Below are 23935 nucleotides of genomic sequence, written 5' to 3'. Positions count from 1 at the left end.
GGAATTACAAAGAAACAAGTGTTTGCCTTTTTTAGTACCCCAAATAACAGGCTTATTGGTTCAGGCTGAACAAAATGTACTTAAATTACTCTCCTAGCATCACCCAGACTAGTGCCTTATTTCTTTCATGCTTATTTCTTTCCATTCCTGTGCAAGACAGGCTTTTTTTGTTTTGTTTTTCCAAGCAAATAGAATAATGTTCGGCAGTATTTTAATGTTTTTCTGCTATGATAAGTTTGGTCATGCTGTGGATGCCTCTTCTGCAATCCTGGAGTCAAACTGTTCCTTTATAGAAAGCTGCAGCGGAGTAAAAGGGGGAAGGTGCTCTGCAGTTTCCAGGAAAAACAGTTTGTTCTGATGCTTGTTGAACTCATTTCAGTAATCGGCAGGGGAGGAGAACAGATCTCACGGATTCAGATAGAGTCTGGCTGCAAAATTCAAATTGCTCCAGGTAAGCCCCTCTTTGTTTGATGGGTGAACAGGTTTTAATGTCAAAGGGTTGACAGGCACTTTCCATGCTCAGGATGTGTTATCACCATTAACATGGATACAGACAGCCATGAGAGAGCTGTTGTGGGACCCACCTCCCAACCAGGGTAGAAAACAGGTTGGTCAGGTGGTTTGGGCAATGGAACAGTGAGGGAACTGACTTTAACCAGCAGATGGTTGCAGAGTAAATGAATCTGTGTTGTGCTTAGTCCTGAAGCTGTTGGGTTTTCTCACTTTGCTCAGCTCTGACTGATCTGGTCAGCTCCAGCTCCTGGCAGAAGACATTTCAGGAGGCTTGGCAGCAGCTCTCCATACAGCTTGCTTTGCATCATAAAAATGAGACCATTTGTCCAAATGGGATCATTTGGTGCCAGTTTGCTTTGGGGAAGACTGCTGCAGTGCTGTGCAGGGAACTGTTGATCAATGTTATCTGAGTTTTTCCCCTCCCTTTAATTGGTGGGGAAGGCTTTAAAAGAATGCAGACATCCAGTAAATCATTTAAAATATGTTGATCCTGGATGTCTTTGAATTCTCTAGCATGCTGTGTGTGCAGGTGGGTGGTGCTTCCATTGGTGCTTCATGGTCACTGAAATAGCTGCCACATTTTTAAATCCATGTATCACAAGTTTTCTCCTTGTTTCCTTTGCAGACAGTGGTGGGATGGCCGAGAGGCCCTGTGTACTCACTGGAACACCAGAGAGCATTGAGTGAGTTCTGATTTAATTTCTCTCCTTTTTCCTTCTTTCTCTTCTCCCTAATGCTGTGCTCTGTCAGTGGTGCTACTTGGTTATTAGCCACACCAGCAAATGTTGGCCTAGAGAAACTTGAGGGTCTCTGGAGCATAGAACCTCTTGGTCTGATGCTTTAAGCTGTGCACCTCAGAGGCTTTTTTTCCACTTGCAGTTTGACTTCTCTGCAGAAATTTCCTTGGAATTCCCCTCTTCAGGGTGAGGTTGCTCTTAGGGCGCCTAGGATGCAGTTTAGTAACTGCAGCTTTCCAGGATACTGAGCTAAGCTGTTGAAGGGCATTTCTCTTCTCCCCTTCACTTCCCTACTCCTATTGAGATGAGCATCCTTCCAGCTGAAGAAGGGCTGCATGAGGCCTCCAAAGCCTGTGGGTGCCACTCCAGGATTCCCTGGAGGTGTTGGTGTTGTTGCAGAGCAGCATGAGGCCCACTGGGTGCTTGTCTCTGCATTGCTGCCAACAAGAAGCAAAGGACTGAACCCAAGTCTTGATTCTGCTCCTTGCATGGTAGAGACACGTGGCCAGCCAGCAGGGATTTCTATCTTTAGACCTATAGAAACTTTAGGGACAGTGTTTCCTCCCTCCCCCTTCCCAGGAGCTGAGTTTGAGACTCTCACAAACCAGTTGAGGACCTCCTGCTGGAACTGGATCCAGGATCCTCAGGCTTACAGGAACACACTTAACATATGGAGCTGCTCTTTCTCTCCCCAGCCTTTGGGTAGGTGGGTTTTTTAAAATCCATCTGGAAATCTTTGAGTTGCGTTTGAAAATACATTGGTGCAAAGACTGTCTCTCTAAAGAGAAGACACTCATCATTCTTCCATTCCTAAAGAGATCTAAGGGTACTTAAATCTCCTTATTCTACCATAATACTGCAAGCAGTGAGCCCAAATAAATATAATTGGCAAACTCATAGGACAGGCAGTGTATTCTTGCTGATATTGAAGTGGTTTTCCCCCTTTAGCAAAGGATATTTAAGAACAAGAGCAAAATAGTAAAAAGCTGGGATGCTTCATGAGATGCAGTTGTGGGAAAATGGGGGAGAGGTGTAGTTAAGACTTCATGGTTCTGAAATAAGCAGTTAAATGTACTCATGTCCAAGGCTGTCTTCAAATAAAATACAAGTAAATCTTAAAAGTGAGACTATTAAATTTGTGAAACAGAACATGGACATGGAATTAAGTGAAATTTAATTTAGTTTTGTGTTAAAATTCTTGACAAGTTGGTTGTTTGAACTTGTTTTTTCAGGCTACTTGTAGGAAAAGAAAAGTAAGGAAACCATTCTAACCGTCAGACTTCATTGAGAAAGGTTTTGTGAGCAATGTTTTCATTAGTTACATCCAGTGACAAACTAATAGGGTTAATTTCCAAGTGACCCGTTCTCATCTGAAATATGTTGTGTATTAACTGTTGTGGTCTCTATATTGTCACTAAAAGAAATTTGCACAAAATATGAAGGCAGATGAATAAAACGTCCTAAAACTTTTCCAGAACATTTGAAGCAGGCTTCCAGAAATTCCACTTTTTCCCTTTCATTGTGAGAAAGTCAAGGGCAAGCAGTGTTCTGCTCTGAGTGCAGCCTCAGAGCACCACCCCCTGCGCTGCCCTGGGGGAATGTCTGCTTGAAGGGATGAGTTTGTACTGGTTCTTCAAATCTCCAGAGAGAAGTCAGTCGTCCTTAGGGTGCCTGATATGGCTTGGTGTGAAGTGGAGAGAGGGGAAGATGCTGCATTAGTCTGTACAGGGAGCCAGTGAATTTCTTCTGCTTTCAGAAGGGTTGTGGGACAAGGGCAGGAATGGGATGTGCTGGTATAGGAGTCTTGGAGATGAAAGGAAACCCTGCCAGTTACCTCTGACATGCTAAAGATTTTAGAGAAGGGATCTTTAATCTCCCAAATGCTTCTTTGTGTGTCTCTTCTCACCAGGAGTAGAAGAACCCAGTCTTTCACTGGTGGCTGCTGCAATATCCCTGCCTTGCTTCGTGGTGTAGCTTCAGCACCTACTGCTTGGAGCAGAGGCTGTGTTAGGACAGTGTTCTGGTGCTGCTGGTAAGAGCAGGTAGAGAAGAGCAAAGCAGTTGCCTGTGACTGATCAGAGAATGGTTAATCCATGGGCTGTGTTAGTTTCAGAGCAGTGTGTGTCTTTTTGTCTTGACTGAGGAGGAGACCAGAGCTTGAGTTTTATTATTGTATATGTGTTAGAAAAGTTAAAACCTAGAGCATCTTCATTCAAAGTTAGCACCCCAAATGCTATAGTTCAGCTATTGTCCTTAACTTCCTAAGAGGTCAGAGCATGCTGCTGCTCTTCCTTTTCTCTTCCCCTTCAAAAATCAAACTGCTTATAAGTAATCATGATAGAGGAAAATAGACATCAAAGAGTTTAAAAAAAATAAAAGGGCAAACATTGTGCTGACTATGGTTTCCTCCATCTTTCCACTTCTCTCCCCGGTCGCTCTCCATTCCGATGGTTCCTGGTCTCTTGGTCACGTGGAGCAATGTTGTCTAATGGTTGTTTCCCTCGATTCTTTTCCAAAGACAAGCAAAACGGCTTCTGGGGCAGATTGTAGATCGCTGTCGGAACGGACCTGGTTTTCACAACGATGTTGATGGCAACAGTACCATTCAGGAGATTTTGATCCCGGCATCCAAAGTGGGTCTAGTCATCGGCAAAGGAGGTGAAACAATAAAACAGTTGCAGGTGCGCAAGATGCATTTCCTTTAGGGCTCTCTTCCCTACTGCAGCTTCTCTAGATCCACTGGAACAGGCTGAAATGGAGAGCCTTGAATGCTCTAACCTTCTCCAGCAGGGACTACTCTTCTGCCTTCGGAGATTGGACTCAAATCCAATCTTGTGTTACAAAATCAGTGTGGCCCCAGCTACACAAGTAGTGGAGTTTTGCCAGAACTGTGACAGAAACCCGTGTGCTGTAGATAACACTTGGTGTGTGCTGTTTAGGAGGGGATCCCTGTAGCCAAGGAAGGGCCATGTCTGCTCTGCTTTGCAGTATTTTTAATGCCAGCCATGCTCTTGTGGAGTGCTCTGCTTCTCTTTTGTTGCTGATCTGTGGTAAAGCTGCCATATGTCATCTTTTTTTCTCATCCCACCCCTTTCTAATTAAGTGTTGTGTTATGTATAAACTGTGTTCCTGGATGTTCTTTATTCCTCCATCTGGTACAAGTTTTTAAAGAATAGAGGGTTATAGCAAAACACTTAGGGTCAAAAATGGAAGGGTTTTGAGTGCCCTTATTAGACCTCTGTCATACAGTTTGGAGGCTGGTCACTTAACTGTTACATGCAGAGAGCTACAGATTTTGGAAAGGGCTGGAAAGTCAGTAGTTGAGGTGGAGGGGGTTGTTCTTGCAAGGATTTCAGTTATTTGAGACCCTCAGGAGCAGTGCAGTTTCTGGCAGTCCTTTACACTCTGGGACTGTTCCTGAATTTGTGCATTCTGTAACGGTGCTGCTTTCACCTTCATAATGTTTAGTAACCAAAATCTAGTCCCTTGTTCTAGGGACTCTGCTTAGAAAATTGCTCTGTGCTTTTTCTTCAGGAGCGAACAGGTGTGAAAATGATTATGATCCAAGATGGTCCTTTGCCTACTGGAGCAGATAAACCTCTCCGTATTACTGGAGATGCCTTTAAAGTACAGGTATGTAACACAAGCAAACTGATTGCCCAAGAGAACTGAGGAGAAATTCAAACCTGAGTGTATTTGTGAGCACCTAATGGAGTCAAATCCAACTGTAAATGTAATAATCTTTCCTGGTTTTGTTTGTTCTGTAAGGTTGAGTAGAGCAAGTTAAAACACCAGAGCAGTTTGTTTTACAGCATAACTTAGGAGCTGTCACTCCATATAAATACTCCACATGGGTAGGAGTAGAGATGAGGGGGAGGGTTTGGAGAAAGTAGTTTTGAAATGCTTTCCACTGTGTGACAAAAAATGAGAGCTCCATGTCTCTCAAGCAAATGGGTTCTTAGTGACTGACTGAACCACACGTTTGAGACAGTGAACCTTTCACAAAACTACCTCAGACAGCCAATCGACGCAGGTAATTAAAAACCAATCCCACAACAACTCCTGAAACCAAGGGGTTTGCTTAATAGTCATGCCTCAGTCTCCTTGTGTCAGAGTTCTGCAGATGTGGATGTACCTGTGGTTTGGAAAAAAAAAAAAAACCATCAGCTGGAGACTGGGGGACTGCAGTGTGATGGGAGCGCCTGAATTAGAGCATTAAAGTTTAGCCACAGCATGTTCCACTTCTCAGCAAGTGCCTTTCATACCTTGCTAAGTACTTAAATCTAGCTTAGCATTCCTGTCTCCAATGGAGGTAGTTCTGTTTCATAGGATCTCCCTAATCATAAATTGCTGCCACAGTTGATGTTGCTCAGGCATAGTGTTTGGGTAGTATGTTTCAAAGCTCTTATTGCAAGTTTTAGAGTTAATTATTTCTTCCCCCTGAAATTCTTACTGTGGAGGTATAGCTGTGCAAAAGGAGATTAATGACAGTCTGGCTACTTTTAACCAAACCATACTCTCAGTGCTGCCACTTCCCACGTGGCTTCTGCTGTGCAGGATTTGCTGTTGTCACATCTTCCATTGAAGGAAACATGGAGACTGCACAGGCTGGAAGATCCTTGAGGCACTTAAAGCTGAGCACACTTAGGAAGTGTTTAAGAAGTGTGATGAATCCTTGGGTTTGGTGGGATTCTGTGGATGCTGCAACAGTGTTTCTTAACTCCCTCAAATCCTTCTGAAATCTCTCCATCACCCATATTTCTGTCTTGGCATCTCTGAAATGGCTTTGAGTTGTTTCTTTCTGTTAAAATACTTTGAGGACATAGGGAAATATGTAAAAATGAGAGAGATTCACCTCACCACTGTCCTCAAGCTTGGAAATAGAACCAAGATGTCAAAAGCTTGACTGGTAGTAGATAGAAACAAATGCTGGGGTTTGACTTACAGGCTTTTTTGATTTTGTTGGTGAATACTGCTGGCTAATTTCCAGGGCAGACTTTCACTAGCTGGGCTACATGCAGGCTTGTGAATGGCCTTGAGTGCTGTCAGTAGGTAGGAAAAATATCCATTTGTCTCAGAAAATGTCTTGCTGGATTGCTGCAGATTTGGGTTTAACTTCTCAGAGTCAGTAAGCTCAGTGCAGCCCAGCAGCCTCCTTGGTATGTGCTCTGTAGCTCTTAGTGGGCATGATCTCTGTCATGCTGCCAACAGCTTCTGTACTGGTTTCTGTTCTATCAGTAGGAAAGGGCATCCACTTCCTTTAATTTAAAAAAACAACAAAAAAGCAAAGATACTTTAAAAGTTAAAGGACCTTTTCTGAAAGACTGGAGAAAGCAATTGCACCCAAGAAACTGCCACCTTGTGCACCTGGCATGTTTTGTCAGACATAGAAGATGCCATCAAGAACAGACTGTGGTAAAAGAAATCCTAAATCAGACTGCTGTTCCTGTTCAGCAGATGGAGATCCCCCTGCCCGAAGCCTGACCATTACCCACTGTTGAGGCCCTAACACCAGGAGGGCAAGCAGAATAATTTGAAGCTAACTGTAACTTCTTTCCCCATGTAGCAAGCGAGGGAAATGGTACTGGAGATCATCCGAGAGAAAGATCAGGCAGACTTCCGAGGCGTACGCAGTGATTTCAGTGCTAGAATGGGAGGAGGCAGCATAGAGGTACGTTTCCTTCACAGTGCTCTGCTAACCTCCCTGTGGGATGGGTACTGGGGGGAGTCATCCAACTGCACTTGTAACCTGTAAGCTTTTTTTTAAATGTGTTGTGTTCTTTTTTTTTTGCCAGAAGAATTGAGTCTGGCTCTGCAAAGAGGAGGAGTTCTCGTGGACTCCCAGATGGCACTTTATAATTTAAGCTGCATTCTTGTAGTGCAGAGTTCATTTAGTGGGGAAGGAATTTGTGGCCACGTGTTTTTCTCAAGCGATGCGGTTCTGTAGCCTGGAGCTGCCTAACATGGCCCGTCCTCAAAGTTAAGAGCATCTCCTTGTAAAATCAGAGTCATTCAGTCTAGTTCTCTGCACTTTCATACTCCTTTGCCTTTCCCATCAGGTCTCTGTGCCCAGGTATGCTGTTGGAATTGTGATAGGAAGAAATGGAGAAATGATCAAAAAGATTCAGAATGATGCTGGAGTTAGGATTCAATTTAAACCAGGTTTGTGTGAGGATGGAGAGCCGTTGCTTTCTGACCAGTGTTCCACTTTTGGGTTCCAGCAGCCAGGCTTTCCTTATTTACAGGTGCATTGTGTCTCTTTCTGAAACCCATTTAAATATGATGTGCTGCCTCCTCATGCACTTCCTGGTTTTCAGAGAGTAAGATTATATACAGCTCATTTGCAAACATTAGATGTCACAACAGTCATGTCTTGAGTGGTAATTATACAGATAAATAAAATAACAAAAATCTTTTATTTCCTGTTAAAGAATTCTCCTTCAGGACATTAAAGCCTTTGGGGATCAGGAGTTGATTAATTCTGAGTAACTTTCTCTGGGTCCTTGGCTGTCTGATCACCTATCAAAGCTGCCTTTTTCCTCTTAAAATTATATCATAATTCTTTCATAGCTTTTTGACATTTGAAAATGTTTTCTTTTGAGTGTTGTTCCCTCTGCAGTGTGGGCTGGGTTTTGTCTTCTTGCAGTCCAGGGAAGAGGGGCTGAAGGTGGAGGGAAGCAGTAGCTCCTGGGATAGTTGTGTGGTGTGAAAATGCTGCCAGCAGTGTTGGTGCTGGAAGGAAGCTTTTGTTGGCGAGTGGATGTTTTCTGCTTTTAATTTGGTCTTTGCCTCCTCTCTCCACAGATGATGGGATTAGCGCTGAAAGAGTCGCACAGGTCATGGGGCTCCCCGATCGGTGTCAACACGCAGCACACATCATCAGTGAGCTCATCCTCACGGCACAGGTGGGTTCTGGAAGTGCTCTTGGGGAAGGTAGGCTGCGTGGAGGGATGGAGGCCATCTTCTGAAAAGCAGCAGTGTTCAGTTTTCCCCTGGTAGGGCACACATGCTGCTGCCCAGAGCTGCTGGATTTGAAGTTTGTTTGTTTATGATGGAATTTCTTTTAATGTTATGTGGGCTAACTGAGCTGTGGGAGGCATCATTATAGCTCCACATCTATCTCCTGTTTAGTTGTTGTTAAATTTGGGAACAGTGACCTGATGGAATGGAGTCCATCAGCATCAGTGACCTGGGGCTCTGTTTAGACAACAGAGCCATTGCTCAGTGGTGCCTCATCTTCAGACTCCAGCCCTTTGGTCTGGTGGAGGCACAGGAAGGTGCTGAGGGCTCAGGTGTTGTGTCTGTGCTCTAAGACACACCAACATACTGCATTACACAAGAGCAAGAAGGGTGAAGTACTAGGGCAGACGCTTGAAAGAGGTTGTAACATTCCCTTTGCATTGTAAGGAATTAAAACTTTAGGCCATTTCAGAAACCTGAACATGATTTGTCCAACAAGGTCCATAATTTGTCCATCCTGATATCTCTTCTAACCTGATTTGAATACTTGCTTTCATAATTTGCTGTAATGATTCACTTAAATGTTGAGGTCTGTCATGACAGCCTCTGACTGCCCATGGCATTTGTTTTTGGAAGAATCACTTACCCAAAATGGGTATGTCCTTTAAGTGTCTTTGAACTTAAAAGCTTCCTTTGGAAGTTTTGGAAAATGTGCGTTTCTGCTGGGTAATTCCAGCAGGGTGACACTTGAAAGGGTTTGAAAGCAACTTTTTTGTGTGTCAGTGCCAAGATCCATTGTTTGCTCTAAAGAGACCCCCCATCACAAACTGAAAGTCCTTTAGTAGTTGATGCTTATTTATGGGTTTATTTCAGCACATGTAAAGGCAAGCATTTAAAAATAAAAATATCTTCCTGAATCAGGAAGGCAACTGTAACCTACATTACTTGGCATCTTTCTAAAGTGCTTCAAAACCTTGAATGTGAAGCTGAGGTCCAGGAATATCTCAATTCAATGCCATTGATTATGAGGCAGTTTAACTGACCTGGCTTTATTTTGTTTTTAATGTGTATTGGTGCCAGCATAAAAACACTGATGCACATGTTTTGCCTTCTAAGGAACGAGATGGCTTTGGAAACTTGGCTATTGCCCGAGGAAGAGGTCGTGGCCGTGGGGACTGGAGTGTTGGAACACCTGGGGGCGTGCAGGAAATCACCTACACTGTTCCAGCTGACAAGTGTGGCCTGGTTATAGGCAAAGGTGGGTTTAGTGACTCCAAATACCACAGCTTGCAATCCTTCTCTCTCAGGATGGCCGTGTTCTTGCTGCCTGACAGTGAAGCTTTGGGGTTTTCTGTGGTTGTAGTGTTTAGTGCCCAGTGAATGCAGCATAGGAAAAAGCTGTAAGTGCTTGTGGTTGTTTTCTTTGTGGTGTTCTCACTCATAATTGTGTTCTCCAGGCCCTTGTTCACAAGCTGTATGAGAGGCTCTTAATGCAGAGCTGTCAAATAAGCTTGTTTTATAACAAGCAGCTGGCTGAGAAAAGGCAGGTTCATTTGTGGATTCTTTTTACAGGGAATTTGTTTGAAGGACGGTTTATCAGGGACAAGCAGAGCAGTAATTTCATCCTTCTGTGAGTGCTGTGTGAGGAAATGGAAGGTCTCTGAGTGTGGTAATAACAGGAGTTGCTTCCAGCCCCTGAAGTGTGTGATGAATGAAGTGAAGTAGGAGGATTTCTCTGCCTCTGCTGGCACCTGACCTGGCACAGAAGCCTGTACCACTTGGCTGAGCATGTTCCACTGCCATGGAGGACCCGTGGCTGCTTAGCCAGTGGATCTCTCCATGTTAAGGAGATGGATGGGGAGTCATCCTCTCAATCAGGACAACCCTGTGATGTTATGAAACTGAGCATTAGCAGCAGACTCAGTTTGTCAGAGAGCAGGAGCTGCACGTGAGGCAGTGGGAGGACTTAGGGTAGAGCCAGGAGCAGACAAACTCTCTAGCTCTGAACTGCTGTGATGTGTCTGAGCTAATGTACTGACCTATCCAAGGCAGTGTTTCATTCTTCTATCTGCTTATTTCAGAAAGAATGGCATATGCCTGAAGTAGTATTTAAGTAATCACAGCTGGCTTTCAGCCTCAGCAGAAAATAGAATAGGAATAGATAAGCTTCAGCAGAAAAGGAGGCAGAGACTTGAGGGCATTGGGCCAGGTTTCAGTGGCTGAGAGTGTTCCTGACAGGAGGGAGCTTGTGGTGAGACTTGTGGCCTCTTTCCCTCCTGCACATCCCTGCTGTTCCCTGCCATGGGCCTGTCCCCACAGCACCCTGAGCTCCTGCCTGTTGGATGACCAGGGACATGGGCAGGTCAGCCCTGTAGCTGCAGTTGTTTTCAGATGTTGTTTTTTTTGCCACAAGCCTGTTCACAAACCTGAAAACTTTTTTCAGTATGAAAAACCACCTGCTTTCCCCATTATGCAGAAATTGCAGTTATTATGCTTGTCCTCACTGAACAGTCCAGTTGGCCAAAAGATCAAACAAAGTAAATTTTAAGCCCATGAGTGAGACTTACATGTACAGAAAAATCAAATTATAATGAAACTTTATTGCTGTATCCATTAGTCATCTTTAATAAAGGATCAGAAAAGGTCACTTGTTGTTCAGCAGTGCACTGAAGTGGAGCATTTGTGACTACAGAGAGCACTGTGTGCTGAAAAGATAAATGCAGGTAGTGGAGTGAATGTCCCAGCATTCAAGTGCAGGGCCTGGCACAGCCTCACTGGGGGGTGAAGGGTGGCTTTTTACCTTTGTTTCCACAACAGCAAAATAGGGATTCTTACTTGGCCAGATCAGAAGCTTTCTGGAGTGACTAATTACTAGTTGTATGGTGATTTGAGTGCTGGTAGCATTGTAATACCACCTTGTAATCGGTGTTCTCACAGTGCCTGTGCTTTTAGGCTGCTGCAGCCTTCACTTTTGTCAAGTGAGTGATGGCTGTAACATTGCCTTTTGGGGTCTGGACCAGCATGGATGTGCTACACTCTCCACACGTTGATGCAAGACAGGCAATTCTTGTTATTTCCACCCCCGCTGCCTGTGGGGCAGTGCAGGGCTGAGGGGATCTTAGTGGGGTTTTCTTAACAGTGACCAATTACAAAACCTTTGCACTCCCTGACAGTTTCTGAGCAGTTTCCAGCTGTTGGGTGTTTTTCCTTGCTGTGGTACAGAATGGGGCTGTTGGCCTTCTCTGTAAAATCTGGATGAGGACTCCGGGCCATCAGCTTGGTCTTGAGATCAGCACCCAAGCAAAGAGTGCTGACCCCAGGTGTGGTGTGTGTGATCTGACCCTGTGCTCCCAGCTCCATGTGACCACTCGAGAAGCAGGAAAAAGAGGGAGGCTGGGAAGTTTCTCAGCTCAATTTCTGCAGCATACGTGACAGATCTGGTGCCTTTTCCTTGTGGACATCTCAGCTTGGGAGCATGAGCTTTTGGGAGCTGGCGGGGCTCCCTGCAGATCCTGCTCATGCCTTTTTCCCCTGGAGGGTGGGTAGGTGCAGCTTTTCTTTCCCAAAGGCCCTGAGGAAGGGTGGAGGCGAGCGCCATACACATGTCAAAGTCTGTCTGTGTTTGGTGGTGCTTGGAAACAGCCGCTGACTCCCTGGGCCCCCCTGGATTTCCATGATAAATACGGCGATCCTGACAGATAGCGCGGCCGGCCCGGCTCTTGTCAGCTCGGCCTTTGAGCAGGTTTGATTAATTGCTTTAGGATTTCACATCCAGCCGGGAGGCCGCTCCTGGATCGCTCCTGCCCCCCATCAGGTGGAAGAATGGAGGGGATGAATGCTCTATAGACAGCCACCATGTGCCGAGCGGTCATCTCGCCGTGGGGAGGACATCTCCTTCCGGCACCGCCTTGCATGCTCTGGAGGCTGGCTCGGGGTAGAGCACTTCCACATGTACCAGGCTGCAGGGTGAGGAGGACAAGGGCACTGAGTCCTTCTGGTGTGGGAGTAGGAGCTTGGAGTCTCCCACCAAACCTGGAGAGGCAGCTAACTTAATTCTGCCGTGTGGTATAGGAGGGAGCTGCTGTAGGAACAGGCCCAACAACCACAGGCTTGGTGCTGAATGCTAAATGGGGCAATGATTTGAAATCTGTATTCTCCTTGCTTCCAGTTTGAGAATGCTTCGATTTTTAATCCCCTTTTGGAAGGAGAAACTAGTCTGCAGTGCAAGTAGCAACCTCGGGTTGTGCCTCTGTCACCCAGTAAAGAAGTTGTGGCACTCCTTCAAATTGTGTTGCCTGAAAGGCTCCTCTGTTTTCACGGAGCAGATGAAATGGCTGTTGATTCAGATCTCACCTCGATATGTAAAAAACAGAGCTTCAAACAAATCTGCATCAGACAAAAGCATGACACAGAAAAAAAAAAAAACCTCTTGGTTTTGAAACTTCATCTTACTCCTTTCCCATGCTTGACTGAAAGTTAGTGGGTTGGCTTTTGGCTGCACAGTACAATCCCTGTTGTCTGCCCGGTGATGTGACATGATTATCTTTTGTTAAATGCATCTTCAAAAATTCATTTAGAAAGAGTTAATTGCCCTTTGGCAACTTTTCCTCCTCCCTTCCCCAAGAAGGCTTTAAAATGTTAAAAAGGTCACGAGTCCATTACAATGAAATGAACAAGTGTCTGCAACATCCACAGTTTGTTTTGAAATTGTGCTGGATGTATAGAGATGGAAATGTGAGCAAAATTGAGGCATTTATTTTTTTGGAGGTTCTTTTTAATGAAAACCAAACAAAAATCTCTGGTTAGTTTCCTTTGCTCTCTGTGCTGCTTGCTGTCTATCCTTTGAGCTGGTGATTTTTTTGGTTTGTGATTTAAAAGTTGTAAAACCCCTTCCTTCCCCACACCCTTTAATTTCTCCAGTTGAGTGGAGCTGGTCTGTAAGTTGTGTGAGCTCCCAAAAGAAGAATTGAACCATTGTAACATTGGCTGAGGCTTTTGTTAAGCAAATTTCATGAAGAGACCAGGACCTAGCAAGTCTTGAGGAAATCAGATCCACTTTGACTGGCCCTGCTGCATCCTGCTGGAAGCACTCCTGTGCTCTTGTGCATCCAGATGGCAAACGAGCCAGACATGTTCCCTGCATGCAGAGCTAACTCTGAAATAGCAGGAGACAGCCTGGAATCGTGTGCTGCCGTGCCTGTGGAGGGATGGATGTGTGGCTGCAGGGTGAATAGCAAACCTTGTAAGCAGAGGCTGCTCTAAGGCAATAACCTATCAAATAGCTCATGTTTGGGAGAAGGCTTAAGCTTTGTTATGTGGCTGGTGGCTTTTTGCTTTAGTGATGGAAAAGAAGAAAACCCAGTATGTTTAGATTGCAGGTGACCTTCATTTCCTAGAGGATTTGAACAGCTGTGCAAAAGCAATGGAATTCAGTCAGTGCAGGTTTTGCATCTGTTTTGTCAAAGTGTATCCCAGTCACGCTGCATCTTGTTGGGAGCCTGGCAACGGGCACTTAGCGGGGCTTGTGTGTTTTTAAGCAGCATCATCCACGACCCCAGAAACTGTTACAGTAGCTCAAGGTTTCAGGTTATGCTTGTGAAACATATTAAAGGAGCAGCATGTGCTCAGGTACTGCAGTTTCTTTTGCTGTTGCCATCCTCAGCCCACCTCTCCCAAGGCACACAGAAGGTGGCTGAAACTGTAATCCGTTCCCAGGACCTACCTTTGATACGATTTTATGGAAGGATGTGCTGGATATCCCTCCTTATGTCTTGGCTTTCTTCTCTTCAGGTGGTGAGAACATCAAGAGCATAAATCAGCAGTCAGGAGCACACGTGGAGCTGCAGAGAAACCCACCCCCAAACACAGACCCCGGCGTAAGAATATTCACAATCAGAGGGGTCCCCCAGCAAATCGAGCTCGCTAGACATCTCATAGATGAGAAAGTTGGTGTAAGTTCCATCTCTGCTCTCTTTCTCTGTCCCTTTCAGACATGCTGTTGTCACTCTTGGGTATCTCTAGGCCTGGACTCCCAGGATGGCACAGAATGTACGTGCTTGTGTTATTCAGCTTCAAAACCATTTGCCTCTTAGCAGCTGGCTTGAACTTGATGGCCCTCCAGCACCCATTTGGTTAATTTTTGCTGTGGTCCCAGAAGGATTTGACTGTTGACATAATCCTGGGTAGTGTACACAGCTATATGAGAGGGAAGAACAGCAATAATAAGGTATGAAAAAGCTGTCAAAGGAGATTTTTGAAAGGAAGACAGTAGTGTCACTGTGTGAGAATGACACAGTCCTGGCAGCATCGTCCTGAAAGTAAAGCACTCAACTCCTTGCTCAGTAAGTTCAGGATGACTTATCTTACACTTAATGCAGTGCTGTGGTATTGAAGCTTAATATAGTCAGGCTGCAGTACTACTGAATGGGGAGACTTTGATAAAAAAGTATGGAAGATACTGAACTGGGGCATGGCAAAGCTGAAAAGCTGCCTTCATGCTGAATTGTTTGAGAGGAGAAGGCTTGACAGCAACCACAGGATCCATGTGTCCCAGGATGTCTTCTCTCCTTTCTTACTACTCATAGTAGCTGCCTCCACCCCATACCTGGAGCTGGCATTAAATATTTGTGGATTCTGTGACAGGGTACCAGCATGGGTGGACCTGGAGGATTTGGTCAAAGTCCCTTCAGCCAAGCACCTGCTACACCTCATCAAAAGTAAGCTGCTGCACCTCCTCACCCATGGGCTGGGGGAATGGCTGGGAGCTAGAAAGTGCTGGGAGAAGGGTGGAGGGCCCTGAAGGGGTGGGGTATGAGTGGAGCCTTTTAAAGATTGAGCAGCAAGTGAGCTCAGTCCTTTAAGCTTGACTACAGAAAAGATATCATCTATTAAATGATACACAGGTAGGTATTGGCATCTCCAAAATTCCTATCTCTAGTGCAGTGAGAGCATGGAAAGAAGCCTGAACTGCACAGAGCACAAGGAGTGCTGTTCAGTGTGATGTATCTTCACCTTGGCTTCATGAACAGATTGATACCAAGGCAGGTCATAGCAGTTCACACCTGCACAGCTTTCCTTTTGCTCTCATGTTCCCTGTTTGACCAGCAGCTGCTGACTAGAAGTGAGAACTTCTCTTCTCTGGGCAGCTTCATGTCTGTGGCCTGGTAAGTATTTTATTGTTTACTTGAGCATGGCTTTTTGTCCTCTGCAGTGGTCCTCAGGCGTTCATGACGCAGGGCTGGGGCAGTACCTACCAGACGTGGCAGCAGCCTGGACAGCAAGTCCCAAGTAAGTGCCAGGCCTGGGTTGGAGAAGGGTTGGTGTTCCCTTTGCAGTCTCTGCCTCGTGCCTGCAAAAGGCAGGTTCACCCATGAGACCACGTGTGTGAAAACAGCAGAAGGATTTCCTGAGCGGAAGAGGTGTGTGGAGGCACACGGTGGTGGTTGAGCTCAGAACAAGCCGAAGGCCATGGAAAACTTTTGCTTTTTGTGTGCTTAACTGCTTATTGCCTCTTTCTGGTCTTTGGGTAGAAACTTGGTCCTTGCTGTCTGTTCCTCTCTTAACAAAAACATTTCTGCCTGTGGCTCTCTTCTCCCAGGATTCTCCAGGCAAGCACTTGATGACCACACTTCCCCCTAACAGGCACACTGTTGGTGCTGATTCCTCCCATCTCTTTGTTCTTGACCTTAAAATTTCTTGTTTATTTTTTTATTTATTCCTTACAAGCTTTTCTCACTGTTCAAATTCCAGACTGATGGAACAACAGGGGAGAGGGATGCAGGAAATGGAAGGAAGGTTAGGCAGGGGCTCCTGTACTGGTCATTTTTTCCTGAAAGTCTGTCGAGTCAAAATTAAGCAGTTTGGAATGGGGAGTCGCCTTTTCAGAATAATTCAAGTAGTAAATGCTGATGGTGATGCTGTAGCTGCATCATCCTGTGTCTCCAAGAGCTGAGGAATAGTTTGCTCTGAACAGAGCAGATTCATGTCTGCTTGGTAATCTCGGAGCTCATGTGATGGTGGTAATGTCCAAAGGACCCTTGCAGTCACAATATTTTAAGAAATAGGAGTTTTTAATAGTCTGGTCTCATTAAACTAAAGCTAAGCACCAAAAGGTGTGTGAGGAGGTAATTTTAAAGGGGTTTAATGGCAGATAGTTTTCACTGCTAAGGCTGATTTAGCAATTAAGCAGGTTTTGAACTTTGGTATAAATTTGCTGTGCCTGAAGTAGAGGAATCGTTGCAGGGACAATGCCTGCAATTGCAGTTGTGATTCCCTGTAACACTGATCACCTTTGAGTGTTTATGACATTGTGAATATGTGAAATTTGGAAACCTCAGTGCTGCTTTGTTCACTTGATGCATTTCTGAAATGTGTGCTGTGGTGGCACATGGGAACCCTAGTGTTAAAGTGTGTGTTAAACTCTGGATGAGTCCTTCCTCTCAGCAGTTACAGTCCAGAAATGATGACTTTCCCTTTGAGCTCTAGGGTCTTGGAGAAGGTCAGCAGTTGTTCTGGTTTCAGCACATTAAAATGCAGTGGTGGGCTTCAGTGGACTTTTCTTCTGTACAGAAGTGGAATAGTATGGTACTGAAGAAGAGTATTTTCTCACTAACTTGTTTTACAGGAAAAATTGTTACTCTGCTCCTTTGCTTTGCACCCCCAAGGGCTCTGAATTTCCCTGAGCTTTGGGAAGCAGAGCAGTCAGTGCAGCAGGGAAAGCTCCACAAAAATATTTAACTTTTATCTTCCATAGATCCTTGGAATAAATGCTTACAAAATTGCATTGCTCTTTGCCTTGCAAGATGCCTTTAGAAACTCTCCTTGGTAACTTAACTTCTTCCTCGCCTTCCTGAAACATCCCCTCATGCTGCCCACCAGTCTCTGGGGAAAGAAGGATCTCCCTTCCTGCAGCAGATAATCATGTCTCAGGCTCACCCCTCCTGGCTTTGGAGCCTGGTGTAGGAAGCACAGCCCCCTTGAGCCCCCTGATGACCAATAATGCAGCTCATACTCCAGTGCAGTTTTGCACTGTCAGGTTTCAGGTGGCTCCCAAAACCCCTGAAGCTTTCTGCCTTGCCATTGTCCTTCCCCATGTGGGTTTAGTCCCACACTGCTGCCTTTTGGAGGCAAGTGTTTTATTTCTGCAGGTGAACCTGATGGAAAATGTTGGCTCCCTAGTTCCACGTGTGCTTAGGATGCTCCCTGTTCCTGTTTGTAGCCAGGCACACTGACAGCAGGCTAGGTGAGGAGAGAGGACCCACACATAATGCTTTAAGGACCTTCACCACTCTTCTCTGCTGCAGTGGTGCCCAGGTGGAGCTCACCAAGGCGTAGGAGGTTGTTGTAGGAAATAGACAAATACCTGCTTTTGCACTTTTTAATTTGAAAACAGCCTTGTGCAGGGTCCCTTGCCCGAGTGCTGCAGCCTGTGTGTCACAGCTCTGTCAGCCCTGTCACAGCGCCGGCGTCCTGGGGACAGCCTCGAGTGCCCTCCTTGTGGGAGGAGGGGCAGACCCCCACCCCTACACATGTATTTAGATTTTAATTACTTCCCCCATCTTAAATAAATTAACTGGCTGGGGAAACATTTTGCTGTGAAATGCATTTAGCTGCGTGTCCTTTCAGCCTGCTGTGGACTGTAATTCTCCGAGAAGAAAAGGCATTGAAGGAGGTCCTTTGTTGGCATTAGCAGGTGGACAGTTGAGGCAGCCTTGACCTCTGCCAGAAAAGGTCCTGACTTGTAGCGTTGGTCAAGTCTTTTAACCCGCTTTTATGCCCCTGGACAGGACACTGCTGCCCTGTTCCCTCCACCCACTTCACACTTGCAGTGTATTATTTCCCCCTTCCCCCCACTTCAAAGCCCCCCTTGGGCCGGCGTCGGGGCTGGGCTGCGCACGGAGCTGGGATGGGATGGGAAGAGCTCTGCTCCACGCGTGTCCTCTGTCCTTGCCTCTCTTTGTCCCCAGTGGCTCGTGCTCCCCACTCCTTCCGTGCCTCTCTGCAGCTCCCAGCTGCTGCGTTTGCTGCTCGTTTGCTCTGTGTGTCACTGAGGGCTCTGTGCTCCCGCTGGGATCCAGGGAAGCCTGGGAAGGGCAGGTATCCTTCCTCTGTCCCGGCTGGCCGGGCTCTCCCTGCTGTAGCACTTGGATGTGCTGGGTTGAAGGTGTCTTAGTGCCTCAGAGATGGGGAGTCTGTGCTGGGTGGAGCCCAAGGTGAGGAGACACTGGCACCACTTCCCTTGGAGCAGTGTAGGAGCCTGGAGATGATGCCATGAGCCAGCTGTGGCTGTTTGGGATGTCGTGGCTGCCTCTTCAGTGATGCCTGGGCCGTGCCCCCTGGGCAGTGGAGCTGGCCGTGCCCCCTGGGCAGTGGAGCTGGCCGTGTCCTGTGCAGGGCTCGTGGCACCTTGAGGAGTCAGGAGCTGAGTGGCTGCCCCGGAGTTGTGCAGGTCATGCTGTGGCAGCTCGTGTGTGTGCAGGGTGTATGGAGGGGCATTGTTCACAGGAGTCCTTCAGCTCTGCTCTGCTGAGAAAAATGGGGGTGAAGGATTCAGCCCTTGAGAAACCAATGAGGTGACTCAAAACACGGCCATTCCCTTGGCAGCTCTGTGGAGGTGACAGATCTCAGCTGTCTCAGCTCTCCTGTGCTGAGGGCAAGCAGACTGGGAGCTCAGGGTGGCTGACTGCAGACTGGGCAGCTCCCAGCCACGTGCTTTGGCTTGAGCAGGTCCCACCCAGCAGGGTGACATTTGGCTTCATGCCCTTCAGCAGATGACTTGAGATAAGGAATTTAAGATTTTCCTCAGCTTCCCCTGAAGATGCCCAGCACTGTAGTAAAGTGGAAGCTGAAGTGTCAAGTCTGGCCAGCTGGGGTGGACCCAGGGCCTGTCTAGCGGAGAGGTAGATGTCACTGGCTGGAAACTGTCACCTGTTCCATACTGACGTGCCCCTTGTTGTCATCTTTGCACAGGCCAACAGAGCCAGCAGCAGAACAGCCATCCCGATTACAGCAAAGCATGGGAGGAGTATTTCAAAAAACAGAGTGAGTGAAACAGGCTTACTGGAGATGAATCAGCTCTTCTTACAAGGAGTTAACTCTAATCCGATGACTTGCATCTCCATCCCTGCCATTTTTAGCTTCCAGTCCTTTCCAGATGCCCTCTGGTCCTGCCCTGTTGGTGATGGTGCATGTAGTGCTCCCACGGAAAGCTCTCGGTTGTGCTGTCGCGTCTCGGGAGAGCGGCTCCCACTGAGCCTTGGTCCCCTCGTGCCCCTGCTTGCAGCCAGCCAGCCTGGGGGAGACGGAGCACGCAGGAACTGCTGCTGGCAAAATCCAGAAAGCTGGAGCTGGGTTGTGAGAGGGTAGGAGAGCTCATGGAAGGTCACGGGCCTGGCTCTCTCCACCGTGTTACGGAGTGCATGATCCCGACCTCTGGACTTGCTTTGACATGGAGCTGCTGGAGGCTTTGCGCCTTTGAGGATGAGGGCTGTGCAGGCTGTCAGCCTGTCCCTGCAGGAATGCTCTGGGTGCTTTCTGCCTGCTCTTGCTTGTCCCTCACAGTCCAGCTTGGAGCCCATCCTGCCATCCCACGCAGCGGAGCCCGTGTCGCTCTGTCAGGCGTCTGCAGCAGCTGGAAGGGGGCTGGCTCTTCTTTAAAGCTTGGCAAAAGGAGATCCTAAGCCTGGGCTTGCACTTCTGGAATTGCTTATCTCTCCCTTTTTTCTTCTTTCCCTTCAGGTCATGCTGCCAGTGCTGCTTCTCAGGCAAGTTCCCAGCCGGACTACACGATGGCTTGGGCAGAGTATTACCGACAGCAGGCTGCCTACTACGGGCAGACACTAGGGCAGGCTCAGGCCCACAGCCAGGTCTGTATCCACCTTCCCCAAACCCCTCTGCTCCTTCTCTTGGGCAATTGGGTGTATTGGCCTTGCCCTAGTGTGGGGACTCTCCTTCAGGCTCACATGGTGAAACAGATGTTTTGTGGCTGAGGAAGTGATCACAGAAGTGTTGCCTCAACATCGAAGTCTTATTTTCCTGTACAGGGTGGGTGAGGGGTTTTTTGGGAGAGGACTGGGAGGTTATTTGTTTCTCCTGGGAGCCTTTCCTTATAGTCCCCAGGCAGTTGTTTGACTTCGGGGAATTAAAGTAAAAGGAATGATGAAACCAGGCTGGTGAGGCAGCACAGCACTGATGCATCCCAGAACTGAGAGTGCAGGCGCTGCCTTTTCTCATGCTGGGACAGGAGCTGTGTGTTCACCAGCTCCCTGACTCAAAATTGAGACCAAAACCGTTGAAAAATAATTTGTATTAACCTGTTTCCAAGTAAATTCTCCCCTCAGCTGTCACTCAGTGCACGGAGAGTTGTGTGAGATCTATCCTCATCACACTCGGTGCTTCATGGAGCAAACAAAGCGGCAAAAAGTTTGTGCACAGCACGGGGGCACCTCGCTGTGGTCTGACACTTGTCCCCACGGCTCCACATTTAGCTGTGGCTCCCGGGAGCAGAGGCTGCTGTGGATGCCAGCCCCCAGCAGCTGCCCTCCCCTGCTCTCCCCGCTGACACCGGCGAGGTGGAGCCGGGCGCCAGCGCTCGCCGCGGGCGCTGGCCAAGTGTGACCTGGACGCGGTGATGAAAGGGCTGCTCTTCATTCCTCCCCGAGCCTGCCCTGCTAGAAAGAGAGATCTTGTTTGGTGAGGGGCAGGAGAGCTCTGGGACGGCGTTAGGGCAGAGGGCTCCGGTGGCAGCTCCGAGCATCCTTTGAGCTCCGTTTCCCGCTCAGCTGCAGCGGGGACAGACCTGTGTTGGGGGAGGAGGGCTCGGCAGCTTGGATAATTTCCTGCTGCTCAGTAACTTTTCCTTTTCTCTCCTCTCTCTTTCTTTCCAGGAGCAGTAGAACAAGGTCCTCGTGGCAATTTTTTTCCCTTGGAATGGTTGTGGAAGAAAACCTTTTTGTAACAGAGGTTTTTAGATTTGCAACATTTTGATGAAGACTTTTCTGTTTGTGAAACACTAGCTGTAGGATAATCTATACTGAACTTTTCTAAGAATCAGGAACAATTAGTAATGTACTAAACGTATGGACATGCTGGTAATTTTGTTTCCAAATTTATATTAAAAAAAAAAAAAACAAAACTCCGGGATTCTTTTTGGAGAGAAGCCAGAGAATTTGCAGGCACCAAAACGTACCCCAGAGATGTGACATTTCAACATGTGGGTTTTTTTGTGTGGTTTTTTTTTTTCCTTTTAATTTTCGATCTTTTCTGTTGGAACAGAAAGAGTGGCTTGGAAGTCTTAGGTGGTATGTAACAAATCTTAAAAAGAAAAAAAAAAATTTAAACAGTATTTAAATATTCTTAAATATGTAAATTCATTAAATGTTTTACTTCTAATTTCTTGTATCTTGGCTGTCTTTGATTTTATTGCATTTTTAAAAAACTGAACTATGATATGTATTGTAATTAATGATATGATTTCTGTATTTGAAACAGTTACTGTTTGCAAGTTCGGGGGGGGCATTTTGTAGGGTTTGTATAATTTCTAGAGTCTAAAGGGGTAATATAAAAACGTGTTAATTTTTTTAGCAATACATGTTTTCATGTCTCCATTGCTAGTTGCATTTATGTATCTAAGACCTCCAAGCTTGTTAAAAAAAAGAAAAGCAAAAAAAAAAGAAAAGAAAAAAAACTTCTTCTATGCTCTCAGAAATATAAATACTGTTATTTTTAATATTAAAATGAATCTGCTATTAGTACCTTTAACAAACACTGTGGAACATAAAACCATATAAAAGGTAGTAACTATTTTTTAATTCCAAGGTGTTTTCTGCTTTTTTGTTTCTTTTAAATATTTTCTTATCTAATATTTGTCAAATTACCTAGAGAAATAAATGAATCTAGTATTAACCACAGTATGCTCTAAATAATTTTGATTTAATAAAAGGGATAATATGATTTCTGATGTTTACTGTAGTGTTTCTTGTACAGATAACAGTGTATTTTTAAAGGAAAAACGGAATTGAAGCTATTTTTTCTTGCATTTTTAATTGCCCTGCGGGACATTCCGTTTTTAAATGTACTGAATTTACTGTTCTTGGGTTCTTTCCTTATTTTTCCTTATGCTTGAAATGTCTAACTATAAAGAACCGCAATTGGATAATGTTGAGCATGGTGTTAAAAAAAAAAAAAGTGTTCTTTTTATTTGACTGACAGTTGCATTTTACACTCTATATAATAAAATTTCCACAAGGTGTCTTGTGGGCCAAGTATTTCCCGTCTGTTGGACTCTGTTGTTCCCTCTCCGCCGCGTCCCAGGGAGTTTGGGGTGTCACTGAGGGCAGCATCAGCATTAATTCTGGAGAAACTCTGTCACTGTCACATCCCCCTGGTGCTGTGACACCGAGGATTCCCTGGCAGTTTCTGTGATTGCTGCCGTTTGGGCCAGAAGGGTCTGTGGTAACACCAGGTTTCCTCTGCAGCCCTGTAAGGGTTTCACTGCTAAGGAGTTGGCAGCCCCTGGTTTTAATGCTCTGGACTTGTTGCTCTTCCCCAACTTTGTGGCTGAATCCGTCAGGATCCATCCCTGCAAGGGGCTTGCTGGAGCAGCACTGACGAGAGGGATGGGAGGGACGTGGCTCCAGCCGTTCGTTATCGGATGTGTTAAGGGCATAAGTTGTGCCCAGGCCAAGTTTGGCAATAACTGTAGCTCCTTCAGGGATCCCTTTCTTGTAAAATGTGAGTTTTGAGCTCCTCCGACCTAAGGCAGCTCCATCCCCTGCTCCCAGGCAGCCGTGGGGGTTTGCGACGGGGGAAGGGAGGAAAGAAGATCCCATCTGCAAAGCCGGGAGCGGGAGGCACGCTGAGAGCCGGAAGAAAAGGAGATGTAGCATCTCTAAATATACCTCCAGAGAATCAAGAGAGACATTGAAAGATGGGATAGTAAAAGCCACTTGGAAAGAGGGGAGAGGGGGGAAAAAATGGCTAGAGGAGGGCATAAAGGCTGCTGATGGGAATTGGGAGCGGGCATTACCGAGAAGACTTCCTTCTAATTCATCTTCCAAGCTCTGTGCCAAAACAGCATTTGGCATGGTTCACAGGGAGCAATTGTGTGATAATGAACCCTAAGGTGTCCCTTAATTGAAGACTGAGGATTACAGATTGTGCCAATAGTCGTAAATGGCGCAGGATTGTGGGAGGATGCATTTTCTTAAATGTATCTGTAAGTACAGATGAGTGTGTCTCCCCAGTGAAATGCCCGTACTATAAATTATGGAAATATCTCTTTCTGATGCAACCTTTTATTGAGGGGGTGGGGCAGCAGCACAAGAAATAGTTTGCAAGCCTTTGAAATTTGGCCTGTCATTAAGATGGTGCCTGCGAAGCTGGGGTTTCATCAGCAGTCTGGTGTCCTGGAAGGATGAAGTGCTTGAAACGTTCCCAAGTTCACCGATTTGTTTTCCATTATTGCTGCCTGCTCTGGGCAGAGAGGCCGTGGATGTTGAGCTGTTGTGAGTCCATGATGGGCTGGAGAGGGGCAGGGTTTGAGGCAGAGATGCCTCAGCACTTCATGAGGAGCTGGTGGCCTCTGGGTTCCTCCAAGCCCAAGCTCTCCTCCAGCCCTGCTGTTTTCCTGGTCTCTGTCCATCCAGGGCGTTCTGGGACTGGTCTGATGGTCACTCCCAGCCCAGGGCTGGACAGCCCCCTCACCTTCCACTCTGGGGTCTGCAGGC

The 23935-nt window shown here is 46.4% G+C and overlaps 1 protein-coding gene across 5 annotated transcripts in view; it reads left to right on the top strand.

The window, feature by feature from the left end:
* FUBP3 (far upstream element binding protein 3) overlaps window positions 1-22474 on the top strand; it is a 39285-nt gene extending 16811 nt beyond the window's left edge. For 3 of the 5 annotated variants that reach the window (XM_053996446.1, XM_053996445.1, XM_053996444.1), the window contains 14 exons: window positions 380-451; window positions 1139-1196; window positions 3769-3931; window positions 4785-4883; window positions 6817-6921; window positions 7310-7412; window positions 8055-8155; window positions 9327-9468; window positions 14001-14161; window positions 14853-14926; window positions 15421-15497; window positions 19179-19250; window positions 19947-20074; window positions 21095-22474. In XM_053996446.1, the coding sequence (XP_053852421.1) occupies window positions 380-451; window positions 1139-1196; window positions 3769-3931; window positions 4785-4883; window positions 6817-6921; window positions 7310-7412; window positions 8055-8155; window positions 9327-9468; window positions 14001-14161; window positions 14853-14926; window positions 15421-15497; window positions 19179-19250; window positions 19947-20074; window positions 21095-21103 (1364 nt within the window). In that variant the 3' untranslated portion in view covers window positions 21104-22474. The remainder of the gene's footprint in view (window positions 1-379; window positions 452-1138; window positions 1197-3768; window positions 3932-4784; window positions 4884-6816; window positions 6922-7309; window positions 7413-8054; window positions 8156-9326; window positions 9469-14000; window positions 14162-14852; window positions 14927-15420; window positions 15498-19178; window positions 19251-19946; window positions 20075-21094) is intronic. The other 2 variants (XM_053996447.1, XM_053996448.1) reach the window with 2 other exon arrangements.
* The last annotated feature ends 1461 nt before the right edge of the window (window positions 22475-23935 follow it).

This window comes from Vidua macroura, chromosome 21 (assembly GCF_024509145.1).
Source record: "Vidua macroura isolate BioBank_ID:100142 chromosome 21, ASM2450914v1, whole genome shotgun sequence".
Classification (NCBI taxonomy): domain Eukaryota; kingdom Metazoa; phylum Chordata; class Aves; order Passeriformes; family Viduidae; genus Vidua; species Vidua macroura.
This window is presented reverse-complemented; position numbering and strand designations above follow the sequence as displayed.